The sequence below is a fragment of the Chanos chanos genome, chromosome 5, assembly GCF_902362185.1.
Source record: "Chanos chanos chromosome 5, fChaCha1.1, whole genome shotgun sequence".
Lineage (NCBI taxonomy): Eukaryota > Metazoa > Chordata > Actinopteri > Gonorynchiformes > Chanidae > Chanos > Chanos chanos.
This window is the reverse complement of record NC_044499.1, coordinates 38,013,315-38,033,893: the sequence shown is the minus strand read 5'-3', so window position 1 is coordinate 38,033,893 and position 20,579 is coordinate 38,013,315. Positions and strand designations below refer to the sequence as shown.

The 20,579-nt window shown below is 42.9% G+C and overlaps 1 protein-coding gene across 1 annotated transcript in view; it reads left to right on the top strand.

Moving 5' to 3' along the window:
* The window catches only part of mpp7a (MAGUK p55 scaffold protein 7a), a 67,626-nt gene that overhangs the window by 42,022 nt on the left and 5,025 nt on the right, over positions 1 to 20,579 (top strand). Inside the window, exons 11-14 of the mRNA XM_030774025.1 lie at positions 6,468 to 6,638; positions 13,686 to 13,766; positions 16,251 to 16,344; positions 19,254 to 19,362. Coding sequence (XP_030629885.1) covers positions 6,468 to 6,638; positions 13,686 to 13,766; positions 16,251 to 16,344; positions 19,254 to 19,362 — 455 coding nt within the window. The remainder of the gene's footprint in view (positions 1 to 6,467; positions 6,639 to 13,685; positions 13,767 to 16,250; positions 16,345 to 19,253; positions 19,363 to 20,579) is intronic.

The window sequence follows — 20,579 nt, the reverse complement described above, 5'->3', positions numbered from 1 at the left end:
TCTCTTGCCCTCTTTCTCTCTGACTTGCTCATTTTCCTGGACAGTACTGTGTTTGTATGGGTCTAAGCCTCATGTGAGTTCATAACTTTAGACATATAGACTCTTTGATTTTCACAGTAGATCCAGTGAACGTGAAGTTTATAAATAAATCCACGCTGGTCTGTATGCCAATCGCAGTCAAACCCTGTTTTTCAATAGGGATAACCTTTTCAGTCCTACACCCCTCTTTTTTTTTCTCTCTTTTCTCCCTCAAATTTCCTCCACGTTTTCATTACAGGACTCCTGACCTCAACCTCTCCCCTTCCTCCCAAATGCCTGCCTCCTGGGCAGTTCCCATGCCGTTTCTGGGCCTTACAGATTCCCTGTAACAGGAGTACTATTGGGGAAAACACAGAAACAGAGACATACACACAACTCAAAATGTTAAAAAAAAAAAAAAAAAGAAAGAAAAAAAACCCCTCTGCACTAGTCCCACCATTGCACATAGCATGGCCTTAGGTTGTCTTGTATGATTTAAACCTGGCAAAGTAATAGCGTAAAGCTGGAGGTCCTAAATCTTTTTTCCTATGGTCCTGATGACGTGGGAAGTGTGTGTGTGTGTGTGTGTGTGTGTGTGTTTTGGGTTTGGGGGGGGGGGGTTGTTGGTAGATGTAGGAGGGCTAGTGACATGGGAATGCTCACTCTCACAGAGACAGAGGGTCTCTAGCAATGCTCGAGCAATGCTCTTGAGTTCTCTTCAGAGGTGGAACTAGGAATCCATTAACCATCAAGGTCAGTCAGACTGTGCTTTTCTTATTGTGTGTTTTTGTGTGAGGGAAGGAGAGAGAGAGAAAGAGAGAGTGAGGTTGTCCATCTAGACCATTCCTTCCTCATTTCTGCTCATACAACACAAATGGAATAGGATCAGTGTTCCCCTATGTCCATCAGCAGTGCAAGGAATTCTACTGGTGAAGAGGAACATAACACCACGTCTCAAACCTGGTCATGTCTCAGAGGTGTCGGCATGACGACATGTCCCATCACTCCTCTTATCCTAAAGACCCCGCTTCACAACACCCTCCTCCCCTCCCCTTCCCAAACATCCGGGGGGTGGGGGGGGAGCAATGCGAGGCAACAAAAGAAGGGGGAAAAAAAAAAAAGAAAACAGATGAACAGTTGGAGAGGAGGAGAGAAAGACTGGGAAAACGATCAGCCCTCAGAATCCAATTAAGGCAGGAGTTATGGAAAAACGGAGACGTGTATAAGCTGAAATAAAAAACGCTCCATTTCCAAAACGAGTTTATCTCATCTGTCCACAGGTTCACTACTGGAGGAAGAGTAGCAGAGTAGCAGGGTCCAGAGCTCTTAGACTCTGAGCTTTAAACAGCTGTTATTTAAAAGGCTCAAAACAGCCATTTTTCTCCACTGCCACCCTCGCTCAGGTGGACACACTTAACCATAGGAAGTCCTCCAGCACTCCAGTTCAGCAAACCAGTATATGGAGATGCTTGTGTGAGAGTGTGCAAGATGTTTGTGGATAAACCCAGTGTTTGTTTAAGTGTAGTACATAAAATGCTGGAGGGACAGGGAAAATTGGTTATGTTTGGCTGAACTGGAGCAGTAATGGTCAGTAGTGACTCAACATTGACATGTGTGTGTTTGTGTATGTGTGTGTGTGTGTGTGTGTCTGTCTGTCATCCTCTCTCTCTCTCTCTCTCTCTCTCTCTCTCTCTCCCACTCTCCCACTTGCTCTGTGTTTGCATGTGTTTAGGAATGAATTCAGGGGATGAGCTGTTGACTGATGAGACAAACAGGAGCAGTGTGTGCTGTCTGACCATCTCAGATTTGGCCTCCTCACTCAGCAGTCCCTTCCCCTGCCAAATCCTTGTGATGGCCACAACAGACTTAGAGAGAGAAAGAGAGGGAGAGAGAGAGAGAGAGAGAGAGAGCTTGGTGTCCTCTGTGTATGTGTGTGTGTAAGCATGCGTTTCTCACCGATGCAGTAGGCAGCGTTCCTGTCTCCACATTCCTCTGTCTGAGGAGCTTTGGGTTAAGACTGAGGAGAAATATTACTCGCTGACACAAGCCACAGGCTGACTCCCTGTCCAACAAGAGAGCAGATTCATTCCTTAGTGTAAGCCTGTAACACTTGGGCAGAACAGCACTTGACTTTCTCCACATACGCAGTGCAATGGAAACAGGTCCTACAGCATCCTTCCCTAAGATGCTGGTGCTTAATGAGTACAACAGAGTTCAATTCAGTCCAGTACATAGTTTGAATAGCTCTGCTAAATAGTTTGTTTTCTGAGTCTTTTTTTTTTTTTGCCATTGTGATCCATCTTTTCCATTCATCAATGTCAGGGCAGGATAGAGAAAAATCTGTAAATGCTGGAAGTCAAAGGGATCCAAAGAGATGACTGTGACCTCGGGGATTAGTAAAATGGGGGTCTGTTACCCCCATGAGAAGTGTTATCGTTTTGGATGGTGTTAGCATGCCGGCAATAGGATCACAGGGCTTTGGTACGTGACGCACCTTTAGAGCAGCTCCGGAACCTTCCGAATGTTTGATGCTGGGGGTCTCCGAGGCACCTCCCCAGGGGCCAGTCTGCAACGCATAAGGTCTTCCACAGATGCTTGTAAAATGAGGGGGTGAGAAAAACTGAAGGCCATTTACTTGTCTGTCTGAACAGAACTCTGATATACACACACATACACACACACACACACACACACAAAAGTGTCTTCTCTGATGGAGTGCTCTTTCACCCAGGTTGGACACTGGAGGCAGAGAATAAGAATGTGTTAGGGAAATCTCAGTTTGACCCCTGTTCTAGTCCTATTCACCAGATGTAGTAAAGAATAAAAGAAAGTAAAAAATTGGTCTCATTTACCCATGTCATCTAAAGACATGGAATACTAGAGAGTGAAGGAAAACATTGTGTAATATATGACAAAAATGAGTAATCTTAGTATGTGTGAGTAATTATGATGGCACAGAGGCAAACTTTACACTTATTATATCAAACTATTTATCCACAAATATGAGTCAGACTGTAACTGTGGAGCTTGCCCTGAGGCTGGACCTACAGTTTTGTCAGCCTTACGAGGACATGAATGCATCTGGTACAACTCTGGAGTGCTAAAGTCACTTTCGAAACAGCAAACTGCAACAGCAGTTTTTTATTTGGTTTGCTGAGATACTGAATATTGACTAGAGAAAGGAGAACTCCAAAAAAGGAGTGTTTCTGTAAGCAAAATTTCAAACCAATGGAACATGGATGACATAGATTGCTTTAGGTATGTTACCAACTCAAATGCATGAAATCCTGCAGGCATTTTCCATCCTGCTCCAATCCTTCCAGCCAAAGGATCAGAGTGTTTTCTGACACCTGTATGTAGTTTACTTTTGTAGCAGTTGTGGTTACGACCCACCTCAGTGGATCCGACCTTATACGAGGTCAGTCTTTAGCAAAATGTAGACTTATTCTAGAACATGACCAACAAACAGGTGGTTTTGCAATGGTTTGGAATTGACGTTTCTTTGATTGTTTTCATGTTTTGTACATGTAGATATGCCATATGGAATAGATATAGATATTCTCAGGATTCTCTCTTTTCAACAAAATCTGCAGAAACGTGATGATTTTTTTTCCTTCGCCGTCCGTCCATCTTCTTGAGAGGCATCTGTTATTGTTGTGTTTTGAGCAATTGTTTTGTATCATTTCTTTTGCAGATGCCTCTGTATTTCGCAATATCGCTCTGTCCGCAGCCAAAGATCTGTGTGAGGAAAGCAGCTCGTTGCCCTTTAAAGTTTCTCTCGGCTTTCCAAAGGCCCGAGGCTCCTTTTCTTTCTCCCTACACGTGATAGATTTCTTCCGTGGCTGCAAGATATTATCACTTCGGAAAATGGGCATCGGGGAAACAGTGGCGACTCATACCCGATTGTTTCTGTGCCGCAGCAGTGCGTGTCTCTCTGTGTTTACATTACATTTTGGGGGGGGGGGGTTTGTTTTAGCTTTTTTTTTTCTTTTTTTTTTTTCAAGCCTTTTCCTCACTCGGTGGAAGACGGAGTTTGATTAGTGATCTGCTAGACAGGTGACGGTGGGTTGCGTTTGCACTGCAGGCCAATTAGACGGTCACGCTACAGTGCACACCATTAGTGCGTTCGTGTTCAGGACTGTGGTGCGGGCACGTGTGCGTATCCCAGCTTTTCATTCACCATACTCGGCAATCGGGAACCGCGGAGAGAGCCGGAATGCCACGGGTCACGCGCTTCTCTCCTTTTACCGTCAACCCCGTCGTTCACCGCTGTTTTCTCTTCTGTCTCAGTCAAACAAAGAGCTTCAGTCGAGCGTTTGTAACGCGCTCAGGTTTATGAAGGCCAGTTGATCGTTAGTTCTATCCTCATATTTTTCTTCGGGAGTTTGATTTTTTTTTTTTTCTAAAACAATTAATTTTTCAGCGCGATGAGACGAACATTCAGAATCCAGCATATTTCTCTCTCGTATTCTTGGATGAATTTATTTTCATCGCTCTCACAGGATTTGGTCTCCAAAACTGAAAGCAGAGGACATCACAGTCCAATGCATTGCAGGCCAATTCATGTATCCAGTGCAGGGAGGGGAAGGGGGGGGGAGGGATATTTTTGCATATTTGGATAAAGCTATCTTGTGGCTCTAAATAATTTTAAACGGTTTGCGAGTTTGCGAGAACCTCATCAGCTCCGTTTGTGTTGACTGGCGGTGACAGAATGGGGTAGGGTGTGCACCTGCTCTGTCCTGCAGCGGAGAACACAGTGCCCCACAATCAATCGCCTCAAATGCCGAATGGGAACAGAATAAACCTAATCTTGTTGTCGCTAATCAGCAATCTGCATCTTATTTTTCCCGTAAGAAGTCATTTTTAATCAGGCCGTGTAATTTTAATCAGCCAGCCTCCCTGCTCTATGCAGGTGCTTTTCTGATTCCGTAAAATTGTATTCCAGTCTTTACAAATACTCCTGCCCTCATAGTGAAGCGCTTAAATTGCTCTATTTTAAGGTGCTCATGTTGCATTAAGATGGATAACTGTGATTCTGTCCTAATTTACTCTGCCTGACCGGGTGGGCCTGAAACTGGGCACTGTTTGGTAGAGTTTGGTTTGTTAAAGCAGGATTAACCACACAAGCAAAAGAAAGAAAGAGAGAAAGAAAGAAAAAGAGAAAGAAAGAAAAAACAGTGGCACAAGCAACATAAGCCACAGGTTACCCACAGTGGAAGAAAAGTCTAGCCCTTAATGTTTGGTTGAAACTAAATATGCAGGAGTGAAGTACACACACAGCAGTGTTTGACTTACGGCGTGTTTCATTTGTAGCCCAGCGTAGGTCTCCACCAGCCCCTTATTAAGTGGTGGGTTGGAAAGAAAAAGCAACAAAGAATGCAGAGTCTCTCCGTGGCTGCACATCTGTGCCGTGCTTTTTGGTCCCCCCATGGAAAGTATTAAAGGGGAGTGGATCAGATTATCCCCCTCCTCCTTCCCCTCGCTCCATAATTTTCATTCTGCTTCAATCTTGCATCATATTCCTGGATTCATTAATCACCCCTTTAAACAAAAAAAAAAAAAAAGGTCAAAAAGAAGAGGTAGGGGGGAAAAGTCCTGCAGGGATGGGATATTAGGTGTCTTTGGTTTGGGTCTGTGCTAGTCTAACCAGCATCTGTCATAAATGTGAAACGGCTCTCTTTGAATTACAGTACGGTTTTCTTCTTTTGATACCACTGCATGTCATTAGGTAAAGCAGTCTTTTGCTCCGTTGCATGACTACAATGGAACCAATGATACATAGCAAACAATAAACCAATTGGACACGAGAGGGACTGTCAGGTGACCTAAGGAAGGACACTAGCCAGAGGAGCTTCCCGCCATCAAATCCTCTGTGTTTGAGAAAAGAAACAGAATCTTAAAAAAAAAAAAAAGGTTGAAAGGAAGAAAATGAAAAAGATTACTGCCCTGTAAGTTTGTCCATTGAACAATGATGGAGCAAGAGGTCTATTCATGTAACAATGAATTATTTGGAAAAGCAGAGATATATTTAAACCAGCCCAGACAGACCATAGCAAAGACATGAATCACAGTTTTGACATTGAGGGAATGAAAGAATAAGAGAGACTGTTGGAATCTTCCTGTAAAGGGTTTTATAGCCTTGTGAAGACATATAAAGTATTGACCACACCTAGAGATCTCGAGCGAATACAGGTTGGTCGGCGTGGAAGAGAGAGGGCGAGTGTCTGCTGTGATATATGCAGGGAAAGGCACTAAACCAGCTCCACTTCATCATGTTTATACTTAGACTTATGATGGCAACCTGTTTGATTCAATAAAAGAGAGGTTTCTGTTGCCCTATGTCAGATCAAAACACTCACACACGGCCAAGAGAAAATGGCTAATCTCTCACTTTGTTTTTTTTTTCTCTCTCTCTCTCTCTCTCTCTCTCTCTCTCTTTTTCTCTCCAGCTGGTTTTCGGAGGAGTTTCCGTCTCAGCAGAAGAAACAAAAAGACAAATAAGTCCATGTATGAGTGTAAGAAGAGTGAACAGTACGACACGGCCGACGTACCCACCTACGAAGAGGTGGCCGCATACCGTAGGCCACAGGACGCTAAACACAGACTCGTCGTTTTGGTCGGTAAGTATATGTGTTTTGGAAGGGATTACACACTGTCTTAGGCGATTTTAAATGCAGTAAGTTGAGATTCGTTGATTCATTTTATGATGGATTCACTGGTTCGTAGATTGGTTAGGCGTGATTAATTAAGGTAGGGTTACGTTTGGAGTCTTAGATTGTTTGAGTTGATACTGCCAAGACCTCTACTGATATCATCTCACCGGTCCAGCTGTAAGCAGTCAGTGGCTCCAGTGTGGAGCTTTGCTTTCCAGTCGAAGGCCATGGTTACGGTCTGAGTGTAATGTAAGACAAATATGATCCACCTCAAGCTAATGAGTGTTACAGTACATGGGCCAATTACACTAATACATGATGATCCAAGTGACACATTTGTGCGCTGATGTTTGTAAAATTGCCATTCACAAGAGTTATTAAGTTGTTCCTCAGCTAAACTTTAAAGCTGGAAGGTTAATGAGGAGAATCAAATGGTTTTTAATGTTCAACATCCAGCAGAATTGACTGTGACAAATTAATCATTGATTTAATAGGACAAACACCGTCTGTTTTACTGCAAAGGGTTCTGCGTAAATAGCTTGTGTTTTTAATAATCCATGCAAACAGAATGGAATTAAATCTTTCTTAGTGTGATTAAAATGTTAAGTCCGTCATTCCCATCATTGTGTAACCGTGACCTCTGACATTTGGATCAGGCCCCGTTTAGACCCACAGAGCTTCACCAAAAAAACCCCAAGAAAACAAAAAAAACGAAGAGCTGTGTTTCGGTTGCTGGTCAGTGATTTCTTATTGCTGGCATCCATGTTCAAATTCGACTGTTTTTCCCTCTTATGTTTTTGTGTAAAGAATTGCTAACACTTGTTTTCAGTGTTACTGCGTATGTGTTGCCATTTGGTGAGGGAGGTTTTACAAACTGCCAGATCTTGAAAAGACATCATCTTAATATTAATCCTCATATTTAAAGGAATAAAAATGAGGTTTTTAAGACCTAAATATAAAATACAAGTGTTTCATAAGCATCCGTGGTTTGTGAGTTCATGTTATGTGTGTAAATTGTATCTAAGGTATGGTATTCATTTAGTATATATCAGTAATTCTTTAAATAAGTTTGTGTCTGAAATAATGTATATACAGTACTTTAAAAGCTTATGCCAGTTCTCCACTGAAATTACCCAAGGATGATAATGAGAATCAGGGTGTATGTGCGGAGCTGATGTTTGTCTCCTTGAATATTGACCTAGTTCAGTGAGCTTTTGCTTTGATTCATATTTCTCTGTGGTACACCAGGCCTTGAAATCGTGAACAAGACACAGTGTATGGATTTTATCACATCTGATTCTGTGGGGGTGGGGGTGGGGGGGTATGTGTGTGTGTGTATGTAGGGGGGAGTCTGTTTAATTAAGCAGAATGTCACACAGACTGTTCAAGAAGCCCTTCCTGCGGTTAGGACCTTACTGTCGCGGTCACGCTAATGCAAATATTTTCTGTTGACTCTCATAACTCTGTCGAACGGCACCATGGACCATATCAGAGCTGACAAAGGGACAAGAGCCAAGGAAAAATCTGCTTTCTGTTCTTTTTGTTTTCTTTTCATATTGTTTTTCTGTCTCCAGAAGTTCACGTTTTCACTTTTCAAGAACTCTAGCTGCCTTTCCACGTCTACAATCCAGCCCCCCCCCCTCCTTTTTTTTTATTCAGACTTTTCAAACATGGCAGGAGCTAGGGGTTTCCTCTGACCCTGTCCAGTTTTTGGCCTTTTGAACAAAACTCATTCCTCCAAATGTTTTATCTCCATAGATTAATTATTCTGAGCCTGATAGATGAATTGCCTCTGGTGCTGAATACTGGGATAAAAAATAACCAAATCTGAACAAAGCGCTATTATCCCTCACAGGCCGCTGAACACAGCAATCGGTGGTCAAAGTATTCTATTTCAAAAAAAAAAAAAAGATTCCAGACAAATCAAGATCTTATCTAGCTGAATACATATTAATCAAACAGCCAAAATAAATACGGCGTATATAGGAGCTGCGTAGGAAAAGAAAAAAAAAAGTGCCCCTGATTCTGAGCTGAAACTTGGTTATTTAATGAAACAAATGATCTGTTTTGTTGAACATTTTTGCCTCAGTTTGTCCTTAAAGTTGAGGAGATTTCACAAGATATGCCATGGCCCCTCCTTTCAATTCCGGTTGTGTTGCAGACAGAATTGAATGAGTACAGAAAGAGAACCTGTGACCGCAGACCAGAGTTGGGAAAAGAGCAAAAGACTCGAGGCTTTGTTTTGCAGTCATCGCTCATATTATTGCTCCAGTCTTAAGCTGATTGCACATTTTTGTGCCTTTTCCACAGCTTTAGTTCAAATAATGTTAGACCTTTTTTTTTTTTTTTTTCTCTAACCACACTAATGTCTTTACTCTATATATTTTACATACAGATAAGTGTGGAAATAAAGGAAACACTTGAGCCAATGAGGGACAGCCTATTGAAAGCAGGTGCTTCGACCAAGGCCTGGCTTCTGTGTTAGTTAAGCGGTTAACGTCTCAGAATGCTCGGGGTCGTATATAGAAATGTTGAGCAGGTCCAGTCACCCGTGATTTTGGCTGACACAGCTAAAGGAAGAGTTGTGAGTCATTTGATCAGAACAATAACTCGGGGATAAAAGACTTTTCAATTTGCAGATATTGCAGAATAAGTAGGTGAAGATAGCTACAGTCATCAGTAAAGGTCAGCACATTCTTCTCAGCTGCAACAACTGTGATTGGTTCAGGTTATATAAGAAAACAGATGAGTAACTCTGAATCAGCTGGCTGAAAGGATCAATCTTAGACATGAGCTTGCAGTTTCATGAAGAGCAGTTCACGCAGAGGGTAGCTAAGGCCAAGTTCTAGTGCATACTCAATGCACATCTGCACGTAAAGCGGTGCAAAAAAACACAAGCTGCGTTCTCCTGAGAGATGGAAAAGAGTCATGTGGTCAGATGAGTGATCCTTCACCGTGTCTCTCAAAAAAGCGCATGTGTGGTCCATACCATAGGAAACCTACAGGCCTGAGTACTTAGTCCCCTTGGTTAAGTGTTCTGGCAGATCTGTATTGGTTTGGGGTGCATTTTCCTGGCATGGCTTCACCAAGGTCCACCTAGCCCTTAAGAGGGTAAAGTGAATGCCAATACATACAGAGCCATTCAGAGTGGTCACCTTCATCCTATGGTGATCCCTGATGAGAATGATGGAGGATGTCAGTTCCCCTGTCCACAAGGCATGGGCTCTCCACAACCCAAATAAAGAATCAATATTTGTCCTAAAAACAAATTTGGAAGTAAAATCTCGTTGTCCTCAGAGTAAGTGTAGAAGGTATATATATTTTTGTTCTTACTTTCAGCAAGGAGTAAAATTCACTTCCAAGTATGTTTTTTTTTCAGTTTATTTCACAGCATTTAAAGCTCTCAAATGACTCTTTTACTAAATACCACAATATTCCACAATTTCAAGTCTAAAAAAAAAAATCCACAATTTATCAGGTCTGAGGAAAAATCCAAAATGATTCTTTTCTAAATGTTTTTAATCGTTTAAAATCATTTGATCACGGCATATTTTGACTTGGCACAGTGGTCCAAATCTCTGGTTATGGTTGAACACCTGTTTTGTTTGATTACGTCTGTCATAAACTGTGTGTCTTCTCCATCAGATGTGTACTTTCACAGTAATGCTCTCATTATCCAACTGAACGTATCTTTCCTTTCACATATCGTGCCCAGACACTGTTTTGTCATCGTTCTTATATCAGTTACCATATAATTGACACTCCCAAAGTTTCCATTGATTTTAGAAGCAATTTTAAGACGTCGGAACGTTTATAAATAGCTTTTATTCCCATGCGTAAAAGCAAAAGCAAAATTGCTTCATTCTCTGAAATTTTTACAATTTCGTACCAATTTCCTACTTCATGAGTACTGGCCTAAAATTTCAACCCAGCTGAGCCCTTGTGGGAGATGTTGGAATGACGCCTGAGACAGCGTTTTCCACCATCAACAAAACACAAAATGATGGAATTTCTTGTGGAAGAATGGTGTTGCATCCCTCCAACTGTTCCAGACACCCGTAGAATCAGTGCCAAAGCGTTGTAAAACTGCTGTGGCGATTCATGGTGGCCCGGCACCCTGGAATGCCACTTAATGTTGTCTTTACTTTGGCATTTATCTCTGACTATTAGTTATCCTTATTAACCGTGCTTTGACATAATGTACAGCACAACACACGAGTTGTAAATATGCATTAGAAATCCATGCTTTGTGTAATATATCTGGCATCAATTCGTTTGTAAATGTATACTTCATGGGGGATATTTTATATATTCTACTCCCTTTGATGATGTGTTTTGAATTTCAGAGTGCACCTCCTATTGTCAAGACACTTAAGCTTGGCGACTCCAAGTGTGGGGTTCATGTAACTGACCAGGGAGGTATACGACGAAACAGTATATCAAAAAAGCAAAACGAGAGCCAAAAAGTCCCAGTCAGTCTTGACTTTTGGCTCACTGTTATCCATGTAACTGTGATATCTGTCCTGGTCGTATGGCCCTCTGGTGAAGAACTACCGTTATTGATAGTGGTTTGACTCGTGGCCGGTCAGAGATCAGGTAGGAACCCGTTTAGCGCTAGGAGGGAGTGATGTGGAGGAGGGTGTTCTGGTGGCCTCCTCCTCCCCCCAGGCTGAAACAGCTGCAGCCGTCCTCAGGGCTAACTGTGTGTGATGTGCTCTCCGTCTGGCCTGGAAGTTATTAAGTGCCGCGTATTTAAGCTCTCTACTCCTAATGAGAGACCTAATGAACACTGACACTTTTACTACTGCTGCAACCTGCAGGCGGAGAGCAACACATCACACGCGCGCGCGCACACACACACACACACACACGCATTAACCAGCAGGAGCAAAGCATCAAACTTCCCTATTGAAAAACAATTTCTGAAATATGTTATTATTTTATTGGGGCTGTTTTACGGCAATAGACAGGCCATTGTTTAGACGTCATTAAAATGTTTTGCAATATAAAATTGTTTTTTATTAGAATACAAACAATGCACAAAGTCTAGCCGCATTCCGACGCTACTTGAGCCGCTAAACTGCACCGGTCTATAAATGAAGCTTAGAGTGGTGTTAGTTGCTCAATTCGTCTGTCTCACAGGGGTTCGAGTTTGCTCCAGGACTCCTGTCCACAGCTCTCAGTTCCAACTCTACAGCCCCGCATCTGAGCCAGAGAGAGCTGGAGAGAAGAGAGTGATGGAAGACCTTAGATTTGTTTAATACATTAGGGATGGAGGGATTGAGGAGGCAAACGCAGAAAAGGCTGTTTGTTATCCTGGGAACGAGCACTTGATGTGGGACTTAAGGCTGACAGGACTGTGTGCGTGTGCGTGTGCGTGCTCATGTGCGTGTGTGTGTGTGCATGCGTATCCGTATGTGTGTGCACGTGCACTGGTCCTTCTGCACTGGTCCTTTTCTTAGTTTCGAGAGATGACTAAGTAGGCGGTATATATATATATTGCCTCACATTCCCTCACACCTATACAACACCTTGGTCCATAATACACACACACACTCTCGCTCTCTTTCTCTCGTTGTCTCTACTCCCTCCTTCAAGCAGAAACAGCAGCTCTGCATTCCACTGTGGCCTTCAGGAACAAATTTCAAATGAACCCCTGTTTCCTCGATTTAACAAATCACTTTCTTTTTCTCTACTTCACTCCCTCTCACATAGTCTGTAGCCTACAGAGTGTGTGTATATGTGTGTTATCAAACAGAGGAACCTGAAGGAACATTTAGGTCAAAGACTTCCACTCTCCATTGGATTAAATGAAATCATGTCTCCTATAATGAAATGTATATGTTTAGTACTCAAGAGAGTAGGTTAGAACTAACACTCTGGTTCTCCCTCACAGCAAACACTACAGTTTTGTATCTCCTTTTTCTGTCCTTCCCCCCTCCGTTTCTTTCTCCCTTTTTCATCATTACTCTTGAGCCTCAGTGTTGATCCACTGAGCACATTTTCATTTTTGTGTTGAGAGATGGCTGCAGCAAAACTATACAGTAATGTGAATGACGGATAACAGAAGCACCCACTGAAGTTACCAACCAGTTTTGATTCACTGCCTGGAATTCCAGTTATATGAGAGAGAGAGGAAGAGAGAGAGAGAGAGAGAGAGAGAGGGAGGGAGAGAGGGAGGGAGGGAGGGAGGGAGAGGTATATGGTGAAAAAGAAAGTATGGGAGCATTTGGATGGGGCCATGGAAGAGATGGAGTGAAGAATCTGAGCGGGAGTTGGGCCACATGGAACTGCGCTTCTGAAACTGAGTCTTGTCCACACTATAAAAAGACATAGATCCAGAGCCACTCTGAATTAAGCTTTGAATGAAGTTCAGATGCCAGTTCAGTTGATATGAGCAGAATGGAGAGGGAGGGACAGAAAGAAGAAGAGAAAGATTAAGGGTGCTAGTGTTTGCGTTTGGGAACACAGACACTTGAGACATAGATAAATCAATTTTGCATTAAGTCTTTTTTTTTTTTTTTCATTCTTCTAAATCTCTGATGTTCTATCCCTCCCTCTATCCTTCCCTGTCGCTCTCTCTCTCTCTCTCTCTTTCTTTCTCTCTGTCTCTCGCCCCGGCGGGGATATGATGGGAAAGCCAGCTGTCTGCTGGGAGCGGAGCCCTGTTCAGGGAAAACAGTACAAAACTTAGAGTTGGCATGTCTCTAGTCCTTGAGGAGCCACCAGCCCTTTTAACAACATACAAGCAGTCACTACTGTCACTGTGCGTGTGTGTGTGTGTGTATGCATATGCTCGTATGTGTGTTTGGCAGAACGGTAGGAAAGCTTTGCACTCTGTTGGGTACAGTTCTCTTCGGTCTCTAGCTAGCTGACAAGGCCAGAGTTTTCTGCCAATGCTCACGCCCACTATTACCACAAAGACCAAGTGATGACTGCATGAATGATGCCGTTTTAATGACTGTCTGTCCGTCTGTCTGTCTCTCCCCGTCTCCCCCTTCTCTTTCTCGATAGGTCCCACTGGTGTAGGACTGAATGAGCTGAAGAGGAAATTGCTGATATCAGATCCACAGCACTTCGGTGTCACTGTCCCACGTAAGTGTCACCTCAACAAGCGTTTGCATTTGTTACACTTAACGCATCTCTCATTTTCTATGTCTTGATTTCATCTCTATAACACACACACACACACAAACACACTCTCTCTCACTCACACTCACCATAGTAGGCGACTGAGCTGTCTGGTGCCTGTCCTTTGGCACTGTCGTTCCGTCTCACTCGCCCTGACAGGAACGGAGTGATACCCACCTCCTCTCTGGCTCCCTCACTCATTCTTTCTCCAGCGTGCAGCTGCACAGCTCATAACTGCTTCAGCAGTGCTCTGTCTCCCAGCATCCAAGAGCACATTTTTTAGGAAAACACACCAAAGTCGACATATTAGGACAAATTATTTGGGACATGATAAATGTATTTAAACCGACGGCTGCACGGAGTAATTGCCTATTTAGAACTAGAGGAACGTTGTGAGGGGAGAGAGAGAGAGAAAGAAAGAAAGAAAGACAGACAGAAAGAAAGAAAGAAAGAAAGAAAGAAAGATAGAAAAGAAGACATAGCTGATAAAGACCACGATGTTTGCTACATGGAGCTTGGCTGGAACAGACACGTGTGATTCAAACTCTGACACTTTGAAATGTCGCTGGTATTAAAATCTCATCTCATGCTTTTTTAGCCCTAATACAGGCTAATCGCTCACAAATGTGACCCTTGCGTCTGTCTGCGTTATATGACCTAGCATGCATTTTGTTCTTACTGAAGATTTAGATGAGCGAATAGATTTTTGGAAAGCGTCGTTTTTCTCTTTTTCTGGGGTTTTTTTTTTTTTTGTTCCCTTTCTTTTTTGAACACGGCCGGTGTCTGAATGGTAACACTTAACACTTGCAGTACTTGCGGCCCGAAGTCGAAGCATTTAATTAAATTTGATTTCATTTTAAAGACCGTAACCTTGAAGGACAATTGTTACGCGTTAACATTAGTCTTTCTCCCCTCTGTAAAATGCGAAGCAGCCGTTGCCGTAGCGTCGGCGAGAGATTGTACGACGTGATTAGTCGAAGAGAGAGCTGAACAATTTTGATTTGCTTCCAGCCTTACAGCTATTTTCCATGATGGGAGAATGAATGTCAGATTCCTTTGCAGCACTGTAAACATTTGCAGATGCCATATGATGTCTATACTAAACACATGCCATATGATGTATAAACTATCAGACTCTCTTTGTTATGAGGGCTGATTTTATTTTTCCCCGTACACTCTTCACTGGTGAAGGAGTATGGATGCGGTATCTTTTGACCCTGATGTTGCATCTTGATTGGAGAAGGGTGTCTGTGTGTGTGTGTGTGTGTGTGTGTGTGTGTGTGTGTATGTGTGTGCGTGTGTGTGCGCATGTGTGTGCGTGCGCATGTGTGTGTTTTCTTAATCTTTTTTTTTTCCCCCAGCCTGCCGTAATGGTGAAAGGTTGATGAGCAAATGATCCATTGCAGGCTTTTCTCTCTCCCTCATGATTCAAATGATTCACTCACTCACAGCTAAATGACATTTCTAGTAAATCGCGCTGTTCTCACATGGACTCATCTGACCACTGTCTCATAAAAGGAAATGGAGAAGAGAAAACGAAAACTGATGGAAAAATGACACATCCATCCCTCTTGAGGCCATATGCATGTTGCAAATGAATAAAAAAAAGGGAGGAGAAGGAGAGTGTGAGAGAGGGGGAGAGAGAGAGAGGGGAGGGGGCAGGGGAAGGAGCGAGGTGGGGAAAAACCTGGCACGCTTAACTGTTGGAATGGTGATAAAAGTTTAATAGTTTGTTTTGGAGCCGTTAGCCGGCATGTGGACAATTTGTCTGAGAAGTATACCACGGTGACTTCTGACCCCTCCGCTCCTCGTTAAACACACCATGGTGTACCTCGGTCTGACGACCTACGACCCCAACTAAACCCACTGGAGCCGCGTTCACGGGCACGGCACGCGCCGACATGGTTTTAACGGGGCTGGCTTCAGGCAAACGGACATGTCGGAACACGTCTTAATGAGAGAGGGGAAACTCAATTACCTCGCCGTACGATCCTGCTCCTGTATAAACACAGAGGTCTGTATTGTAGAGTACAGTAAAGGAGCTTTAAAAGCATTAGTAATGCCACTCACTGAACTTTGATATTGCTGTAACACAGTAGGTAGTGCAGTCAATCTCCGTAGAGATTTTGGTGAGCCTTTATTGTCAGTGCAGTGCACATGAGCAGTGAAAGTCGTGCCAGTGATTGGAAGGAAACAGAACTGCGAACCCTCACCTGTGAAAGTCAGTGTAGCGTTAAACCCAGCGTGTCAAGTTCAGCGTTATGACATATTCAGATACGGGGAGGCAGGGGGTTATGAAAGGGTTTAGGCCTCGCGGATAACTTACTTTGCCACTCACAAATTAAGTTTGGTTCATTAACACTGAACTACCCCCCCTCTCTCTCTCCCCTTCTCCCTCTCTCCCTCTCTCTCTCTCTCTCTCTCTCTCTCTCTCTCTCTGGACTGCAGACACTACACGACCAAAAAGGAATCAAGAGACTGATGGTGTGGAGTACCACTTTATTTCTAAACACTTATTTGAGGCCGACATCCACAACAACAAGTGAGTATGGCTGGAGCACTACAGGTTTTCTTTATTTTCTCTTTACAGTGTACTACAACTACACTACTCCTGTGTGTATGAGCCCACCATACAGAATTAAAGCCTACTTCCAAATGAAAAAAAATTAGTCGTTAGAGTTGTTGGAAATCAAGAGTTATTGTTGATATCAAGTCACCAACATTTTGAAGGACACATTCACCCTTGATGACACATGGGTCTGTTTTTAAGAATTACCTCCATGTAATTAAATATTCAACATGCTTTTTTTTCTGATATATTATTTCAGTAGACCAATATTTAATATTTGCCAAGGTTTTGTGTAGTTTGCGTTTTGACTTCACAGGCTTTCTGGCTTCACATCCTGTCCTACAGGCCAGTAGAAAAGACTCTGCTCTTGGAGTACCTCCCCTGAGAACCAATAAGAACAGATTATACACCATATGCCAGACCTTGTGCTAGCTGCAAATAGGACTTGTTTTCTTTTTTCCTTTTTTTTTTTTTTTTTACACACTTCAGGTGGGTTTTTTTTGTTTTTGTTTTTTGAAAACTGAGTGTCAAAACGTCCACGCGTATTAGCCACACCATGAATCTGTGTAGCTTTCAGTGTATTTAGTTCATATTGGAAAAGGTGGTTGATTAAAAGTCAAGCAGCATTGATGAACACTCAGTGTAACGTTATACTGGGCCCCATGAAAAAGAGAGAATTTCCCCTCTCGACCTGACACATCTCAGTACTGACTTTCTAAAGTGTTTTTTTCGGGGGGGTATCTGACCTGGTCTTGGTCACTGGGTTAGTTTTGGGCCGGGATTATGTTAGTACACCGGTTGCTATTGTTTGGACTGCGGTCGGCGCGGTGGGGAAGTGCACAGGGAAAGCTACGTCATCATCAAAACATTATCAGACGTTAACTTAACACACATATCTCAGAGTTTAGAGAAGAACGCTGTAACACGGTCTCTTCACCACTGCATGTCTACAGCAATAGCTAATCTCATCGGTCTACTGATGGATAGTATGGTAGACTTAACTTTCAGTGATGCTTTCCATTGTTTATTTTTCCATTTCTTCAGTCCAGTTTGTGTCTGTCTGTGTGTGTCTCTGTGTGTGTCTCTGTGTGTGTGTCTGTGTGTGTGTCTGTGTGTGTGTGTGTTTGGCTGTGTGGCTGTGTGTGTGTGTGTGTGTCTGTCTGTCTGTGTGTGTGTCTGTGTGTGTGTGTCTGTGTGTGTGTAAGTACAGAGCACAATGATATGAGCTTGCATTCCCTAAAGTGAGAGTGAGAGGGTGTTGACAGATTGTGTGTGTGTGTGTGTGTGTGTGTATAACTTGACTGCTCCTCTATTCTGCGGTTTACAAACTTAAACAGGGATGGATGCGTGGTTGAAAGATGTTTTTCCGCGGTCCCTCGTCAGAAAATGAGACAATACAAGGGGTTAGTCCTGGCTCTTCCGCCGTACGGTATATTAATCTGCCTTCACTTTAGGCGTTTTGGAAGACTTAAGGCTGCTGTGTGATGGGTTATGACGTGCTCAGTGATACAGTCGTATGGAGTGAACATTGGATTATGTGTACTTTAACCACATTATAGGAGAGAATGGTGGGGATGAAAAAGGAGAGGATGGATGAACATGAAGATTTGGAGGGCTGTGCGGTTTCTTTGATAGCTTGTGTTCTGGTGTTGCTTCGCTCTCGCGTCTTCTGAGCGGCGTGCCGACCACCTCACGTTTGCCGGAAAACTAGACGTTGTGAAGCGTGAGTCACGGTTAAAAATAAACGAACCTACAGTTAACCAAAACCTCAGTCCACGTTAGATAACTGCCACAAATCACATTTGAATTCCTGCATTTAAATGAATCATCCGGAATGCACCACATTCCGCTGTAAATTATAGTGTATCTCACTTATTCATCACTTTCTGTACAAAACTGTGCAAAGCATATAGACCTGATTATGTGTGCCCAATATGAACTGTGAGGTTTTGTCAAGAGAAGATCTGGCTGTTAAAATTCACTGGGTTAGACTGAGATAGCTCTTTCATATTGTGTCTAATCATTCTTCTGTCAATCTCAGTGACTTTGTCCTCTGCTTTTTTTTTTTTTTTTTTGTCCTCGGCTGCGCTGCATAGCCTAAGCTAAACCTCTCGTTACATAACTGAATATTAGAACATCTCTCCAAAGCTCATTTACCACAGCATACTGTCACAAAAAATCTGGTTGTTCAAAAAATTCTTTCCATGTATGTCCTTTTACGTAATTTTTTCTCTCCTTTTACCTTCTTTCCAAAAATACACACTAGTGTTTTGTGACTCCGATCAGCGAGCGAGCGAGAGAGAGAGAGAGAGAGAGAGAGAGAGAGAGAGAAAGAGAGAGAGAGAAAGAGAAAGAGAAAGAGAAAGAGAGACGAAATGATGTGGTGGAAAAGTGTTTGTTTGCCTTCGCCTACTCAGGAAGCGCGTATTACTTGAGCTCTTGGCGTTTAGTGAAGCCCGGGCTGCTAGCAGGCAGGTGTTGCTGATTTAAAGAGTAACATAGAAGATTATATAAAAGCTTATTGTGCCAGACTGTCTGGAGTTGTGTTCTTTTGAAGAATGTGGGCTAGCTAGTCGTCTGTGGGTTTCTTAGGAGCATTTTTTTTTTCCCTCCTCAACGATGGCAATTGGACTTTTTCAACATTTTATTAATAAACAAATGATCTGAGAGCTTGTAACAGACTGAAGGGTGTTTGAATAATGTGTTATGGGCCCATTTTTGACTATGCCATTCTTTTATATTTTCCTAATAAACCGATAATGTGATTATGTAGAGTTCTACATTCACACATCTTATACTTACAAATGTCAGTCACGACGCTCGCTTTAACGTTTTTCCTCTCTTTCGTTTCTCTCTTGTCTTTTATTCTCTCTCTGTTTCAGGTTTATAGAACATGGAGAGTATAAGGGGAATTATTATGGGACGAACCTGGACTCTGTACGGTCTGTACTGGCCAAGAAAAAGGTGTGCCTTTTGGACGTGCAGCCTCATGTAAGTCTCTCTCTCTCCCCCTCTCTCTCCTGCGTGTGTGCACACGCACACACACACACACACAAAATACCTCTGGAGCATCATATTCTCCTCCTTTCTTTCACTTTAGAGTTTTATCTCTTCCTTCTCAACACACGCTGTCCCTCCATTCATCATATGCAGCATCTCCCTTCACTCCTCCTTACTTTATTCTTCATTCCTGACCCCATCATCTTACCCTGTCCCCTCTTTCTGTTGTACACATTCCTCTCTCTCTCTCTCTCTCTTTCTAAAGCAGTCTCTCATCTGTCACCCACCATGCTCCTTCAGTCTGACTTTCCTCGCTATTGCCAGGGTAACCGCTGAAGTCGGGTGTAGCGTTCCTTAGCGCCGCTGCTTACTAATTGGTCCTCGTTTGGAAATTTCCTCCTGGGTTTGAGTATCAGGTTGGCAGCCAGGAGCGGCTTGCGTGGCGTAAAGACCAGAGAAAAACCACAGTGCAGCCGGAGCAATATTGTCCCAAAAACCAGTACATAATTCTCTCATCCCGCTCCAGAGACTTCATCCCCATCCCAACGCACAGATTCTCATACACATACACACCCGCAGACACACACACACACACACACACACACGCCAGCAAGCGGCCGGCTTCAGTCTGTTTGTTTTAAGTGAGTGGATAATTATACATGGTCTCTGTACTTTTTTTATAACACACACATGCACAGACAAAATCTTTGAACTGACCATTCCTAGAGAAAGAGAAGGCCTGTGTAGAGAAACACACACTTATATTACCTATACCGGCTGTCGAGAAAGCTGCTGTCTGTCGCATAATTGATATGTCTAGAGTTTGATATTGTCAGATAGAATTTGAAGACCAAAAAAATTCTTATCTGGTCTTTTCTCTAATATAATATGATGTAAAGTTACATTATGACCCTTGTCTTGCTCAGGATTTAACTCAACCACCACGGGGTAGCAGGTTCTCCCTTTTTTTTTTAAGTGGGATGTTGGAAGAGCCAGTTTTAATACGTACCAATTATTATAAAGAAAATAATGAAAGGAGTGAGGGTTTTCTCTCACACAGATTTCACAGAGCTCTCAGACACATGTTCAGCTCCAAACCACAGTTGCCACACACACACACACACACACAGGGGTAATGTTTCAACACAACTGAGTCATGTCAGAGCTAGAGACTTTGGCAGAGAGACAGAAATAGTGTGATGCCAGTA